The following is a 5,388-nucleotide window of genomic DNA, read 5'->3' as shown; positions in this document are numbered from 1 at the left end:
GGCAGACGAGCTCCGACCCTGCTCCCATGTCAGAGGATGAAGAGAGCACATCTAGCCAGTCACGGTCAGAGAAACAGGACTACACTGGAAAACAGGCTGATCTTCAGCATCTATAAACAAAGGTGTTGATGGCAGCAGCACAGCTGATATTTCTCTCCAGGATGGAGTCACAGCCAAACAGGAACAGACCAGATGAAGCTACTCTGAGGAAAAGCAGAGAGAGCAGAACGTTAGAGATTGAACTAACAGATTCTGCAGAGTGCGAGAATAGAGATAGAATGAGGCAGAAGTGAAGAACACATTAGTTGTGTGTTTCTTTGTAAACCACAGTGTTGCTTTAAAATACAACCTCAGTATGAAATTAAAAACCAACTTGAGGAAATATAGAAAAAAGCCATTTTACAATCATTTCTCTGGCTTTACCAGTTATGAACCATCCCAAACCAAACTAACCTCTGTACTGCCAGGACCCTGCTTGTACCAACAAGATTACCACTTTTATTCAAGTAGTTTCTTTAGGAGAAGCAAAGGAGACTAATACTCCTACTTTACAGTCTTTCTTATTAACTCTTGGTTTATCACAATCTCTTCTGCTGGCAGAAAGACAGACTTCTGCAAACATTGTAACATGAAAATCAGAGCAAAATATCCTGATTTAAAGCTAATCAGTACAACTATTACAAATATTACTGTTTTTTCTGCTTTATATGACCTTTTAACTTGTAGCTCACTTTGAAATTTCAAAAAAGATGTGCATCACTGTGAGATTTGTTTGATTGGAAATAACTGGTAATATGTTTCTCTTGAGCTGAATATTTCAAATGCTGCTATAGTGAAGTTGAAGTACAGACTCAAGATAGAACTGTTTAAACAATGTGAGGATTTATCGTCTGTCCAGCTGCTAATCCGCCGACGCCCCCTGCTGTATGTGGTTGGCCTCCTCATTCCCAGCATCTTCCTCATGTCAGTGGACATCGTGAGCTTCTACCTGCCTCTGAACAGCGGTACAAGGATTGCTTTTAAAATCAGCATCCTGCTGGGATACACCGTCTTCAGGGTCAACCTGACTGATGAACTGCCTTCTTCTGCTGTCAGGACTCCTCTCATTGGTAAATGTGATCCAATGCTGAGAAAAACAGTTTATTCTCCATTTAGAGTTATTTGTGTATATATCTGACTGACTCGTTTGTGTTGTTTTTATAGTATTATGTTCCTTTAAAATCCTTGAAATTTAGTTTTTTCTCTCTATGGTAATTAAGCTTATTGGTCTTTTGTACCTGTGTTTCTGATTCTAAAACACAGGTATTAAAGACTTGAGAACATTTAGAAATCCAGCCAACAACATAAAAAACAACAAATGTAAAAAAGGAAAAAAATACACGTTCAAGGAAAGATTATTGATACCAAAAATTACATACATTGCAACATAAAAGAGGAATTACATGCAAAAAAAACTAAATATTCTAGTTTTACAAATGCAAATGTGATATAAAAATAGAAAAAAAAATATGGAGTTATAAATCTGAAATACTTAAACGTTTTTATTATGAAATAGAAAAGCAGAAAAGTAAAATACTCAAAAAAGAGAAATAGCAAATGTACACTCACCGGCCACTTTATTAGGTACCCCATGCTAGTAACGGGTTGGACCCCCTTTTGCCTTCAGAACTGCCTCAATTCTTCGTGGCATAGATTCAACAAGGTGCTGGAAGCATTCCTCAGGGAGTTTGGTCCATATTGACATCATGGCATCACACAGTTGCCGCAGATTTGTCGGCTGCACATCCATGATGCGAATCTCCCGTTCCACCATATCCAGAAGATGCTCTATTGGATTGAGATCTGGTGACTGTGGAGGCCATTTGAGTACAGTGAACTCATTGTCATGTTCAACAAACCAGTCTGAGATGATTCCAGCTTTATGACATGGCGCATTATCCTGCTGAAAGTAGCCATCAGAAGTTGGGTACATTGTGGTCATAAAGGGATGGACATGGTCAGCAACAATACTCAGGTAGGCTGTGGCGTTGCAACGATGCTCAATTGGTACCAAGGGGCCCAAAGAGTGCCAAGAAAATATTCCCCACACCATGACACCACCACCACCAGCCTGAACCGTTGATACAAGGCAGGATGGATCCATGCTTTCATGTTGTAGACGCCAAATTCTGACCCTACCATCCGAATGTCGCAGCAGAAATCGAGACTCATCAGACCAGGCAACGTTTTTCCAATCTTCTATTGTCCAATTTCGATGAGCTTGTGCAAATTATAGCCTCAGTTTCCTGTTCTTAGCTGAAAGGAGTGGCACCCGGTGTGGTCTTCTGCTGCTGTAGCCCATCTGCCTCAAAGTTCAACGTACTGTGCGTTCAGAGATGCTCTTCTGCCCACCTTGGTTGTAACGGGTGGTTATTTGAGTCACTGTTGCCCTTCTATCAGCTCCAACCAGTCTGGCCATTCTCCTCTGACCTCTGGCATCAACAAGGCATTTCTGCCCACAGAACTGCCGCTCACTGGATGTTTTTTCTTTTTCGGACCATTCTCTGTAAACCCTAGAGATGGTTGTGCGTGAAAATCCCAGTAGATCAGCAGTATCTGAAATACTCAGACCAGCCCTTCTGGCACCAACAATCATGCCACGTTCAAAGTCACTCAAATCACCTTTCTTCCCCATACTGATGCTCGCTTTGAACTGCAGGAGATTGTCTTGTCCATGTCTACATGCCTAAATGCACTGAGTTGCCGCCATGTGATTGGCTGCTTAGAAATTAAGTGTTAACGAGCAGTCGGTGTACCTAATAAAGTGGCCGGTGAGTGTATATTTCTGTTTGAACAATGAATAACATTTTTAAAAGCCAAAGGCCTAGAATATTTTTTCCTTTCTTTGAAATAAAGTGTTTAAATTAAACAAGAAACACCTATTTAAGAAAAAAATATATAGAAATTTCAGCAATTTTTCAAGAGCAAATCAAGAAACTAGTCTAGTCATAAATTAATCGTTCAATGGTTCAAAACAATCAAATTTTGCCTTAACTTTCGGTTGAAGGAGTGAAGTCAAATTGTGTGAATAAAAAGAGGAAATTGTTTGAAAGCTTCTGGTAAACCAGGGACACTCATCTTTGCCTCTTACAGATAATTTATCCACTGAGTAAAATAACAGGGAGCCATTCTGATCTGATCTCCTTTCAGGCGTGTTTTTCGTGGTGTGCATGGCCATGCTGATGCTCAGTCTAATCAAGTCAATATTGGTGGTGAAGCTGCTCCATCACAGCGAGAAGGAGGTCAAGGAAATGTCATTGTCTGCCTGCCTGCTGGACAAGTACGGCCCAGCTGGCCACAGCCTTCCTGAAAGTGCTTTCACCTCCATCAAAACCCTTGACAACATCAACACACCTGGAGGTATGCAATAAGCTGAAAACCAATCACCAATCAGCAGGATATCTGATATATCTGAAACCTTTATGTCTTAACTAAAGAAATGTGACGTCAACAAACCCCGGGGAAATGTTATGTTTTTATTGGAAAGAACTGAAGGAAACAAAATTCCTGTCATTTTCTGCATTTATGTTGCATGTGTTTAAATTGAATCGTTAATAACTGCTTGTTAAACCATATTCTTCTCTTGTTTCCATAGACTTTGAGCTTGAAAGCTCCATGGAGGAAGATCTTCTGTCACTAAATGACATCCCGGACCCTCCCTCTGGACTGGAGCGGCTTCTTCAAGAGCTGGTTTCCCTTCGGATAGCTTTTTCCCAGGATGACAGCGATGCGTCAGCTCAGGCTGAATGGCTGTCGCTCTGCTTAAGGCTTGACCGCGTGCTGTTTCACCTTTACATGCTGGTTTTAGCTGTGTATGCAGCCACTCTGCTGTTACTGTGGGCCAGATGGAGCTTCACTTGACACAATACACCGAAGCTCAGGTCGTTAAATACAAGCTGTTACTCAGTGGATGTATTAAACAACATTGTATTTGGAAATATACATATTTATTTAGGCTTTTAGAACTTCTTGATTAGTTGTAGCAGTCTTTAATGCCAATTCTTCAACATTTACAAACATATATTTCGTAATTAACCAATAGTTATCTAACAGAAATTGGTGACATATCTCTCATATCTTGTCTTAAAATATTAAGGCTCTTATAGAGTTTTTAGACAAATGTCAGTTTGTATTTGTTTACATTTCCTATACATTTTTATCGACTAGATTAACTCTTTTTTTAAGTCTCAAAATAGTTTTGTGTAGGACAATCCAACATTTTAGTAATAAAAGTTCAGCCTTTTACATTAGAATATTTAGGAGGCAAAACTTTGAAATTATATTTTAGAAAATGTCCTTTGCAGAATCAAGCCTTGGGTTGTCTTTGGTTACTTAATGGAGTTCCGCAGGGTTTTCTTGGTCCTGTTTTATTTGTGCCTATTATTGTCTATACCAGGGTTTTTTACTATAACCCTGGTCCTCAGGGTCCAACGTCCTTCATGTTTTAAATGTGTCTCTATTCAAGCACATTGTATGGAAGACTGTTTCCACCACTCTGTAAAAAAAGAAAACAAAATTATCTCATTATGATGAGATGCTATCTCAATATAATGAGATACTGTAGTAACTCAATATAATTGGGATACTATCTCATTATATTGAAATACTATCTCATTATAATGAGATGCTAACTCAATATAATGAGATACTGCAGTATCTCAATATAATGGGCTACTATCTCATTATATTGATTTACTATCTCAATATAATGAGATGGTAACTCATTATATTGAGTTACTACAGTATCTCATTATATTGAGTTAGCATCTCAATATAATGAGATAGTATTTCAATATATTGAGATACTGTAGTATCTCAATATAATGAGTTACCATCTCATTATATTGAGTTACTACAGTATCTCATTATAATGAGATAGTATTTCATTATACTGAGTTACCATCTCATTATATGGAGTTAGCATCTCATTATATTGAGTTACTATCTCATTATATTGAGTTACTTTCTCATTATAATGAGATAGTATCTCAATATAATGAGATGGTAACTCATTATATTGAGTTACTACAGTATCTCATTATATTGAGTTAGCATCTCATTATAATGAGATAGTATTTCAATATAATGAGATACTGTAGTATCTCAATATAATGAGATGGTAACTCATTATATTGAGTTATTACAGTATCTCATTATATTGAGATAGCATCTCATTATAATGAGATCGTATTTCATTATATTGAGTTAGCATCTCATTATATGGAGTTAGCATCTCATTATATGGAGTTAGCATCTCATTATATTGAGTTACTATCTCATTATAATGAGATAGTATCTCATTATATTGAGTTAGTATCTCATTAAAATGAGATAATTTTATTTTATTTT

The 5,388-nt window shown here is 37.6% G+C and overlaps 1 protein-coding gene across 1 annotated transcript in view; it reads left to right on the top strand.

The window, feature by feature from the left end:
- htr3b (5-hydroxytryptamine (serotonin) receptor 3B, ionotropic) overlaps positions 1-4,145 on the top strand; it is a 13,886-nt gene extending 9,741 nt beyond the window's left edge. The window contains exons 7-9 of the mRNA XM_015370189.1: positions 899-1,109; positions 3,190-3,399; positions 3,635-4,145. Coding sequence (XP_015225675.1) covers positions 899-1,109; positions 3,190-3,399; positions 3,635-3,900 — 687 coding nt within the window. The 3' untranslated portion in view covers positions 3,901-4,145. The remainder of the gene's footprint in view (positions 1-898; positions 1,110-3,189; positions 3,400-3,634) is intronic.
- Positions 4,146-5,388: the final 1,243 nt, after the last annotated feature.

The sequence above is a fragment of the Cyprinodon variegatus genome, unplaced genomic scaffold (assembly GCF_000732505.1).
Source record: "Cyprinodon variegatus isolate N-32 unplaced genomic scaffold, C_variegatus-1.0 Scaffold43, whole genome shotgun sequence".
Taxonomy (NCBI): Eukaryota; Metazoa; Chordata; class Actinopteri; order Cyprinodontiformes; family Cyprinodontidae; genus Cyprinodon; species Cyprinodon variegatus.
Note: the sequence above shows the minus strand (reverse complement) of the source record. Positions and strands in the feature narration are given on the sequence as shown.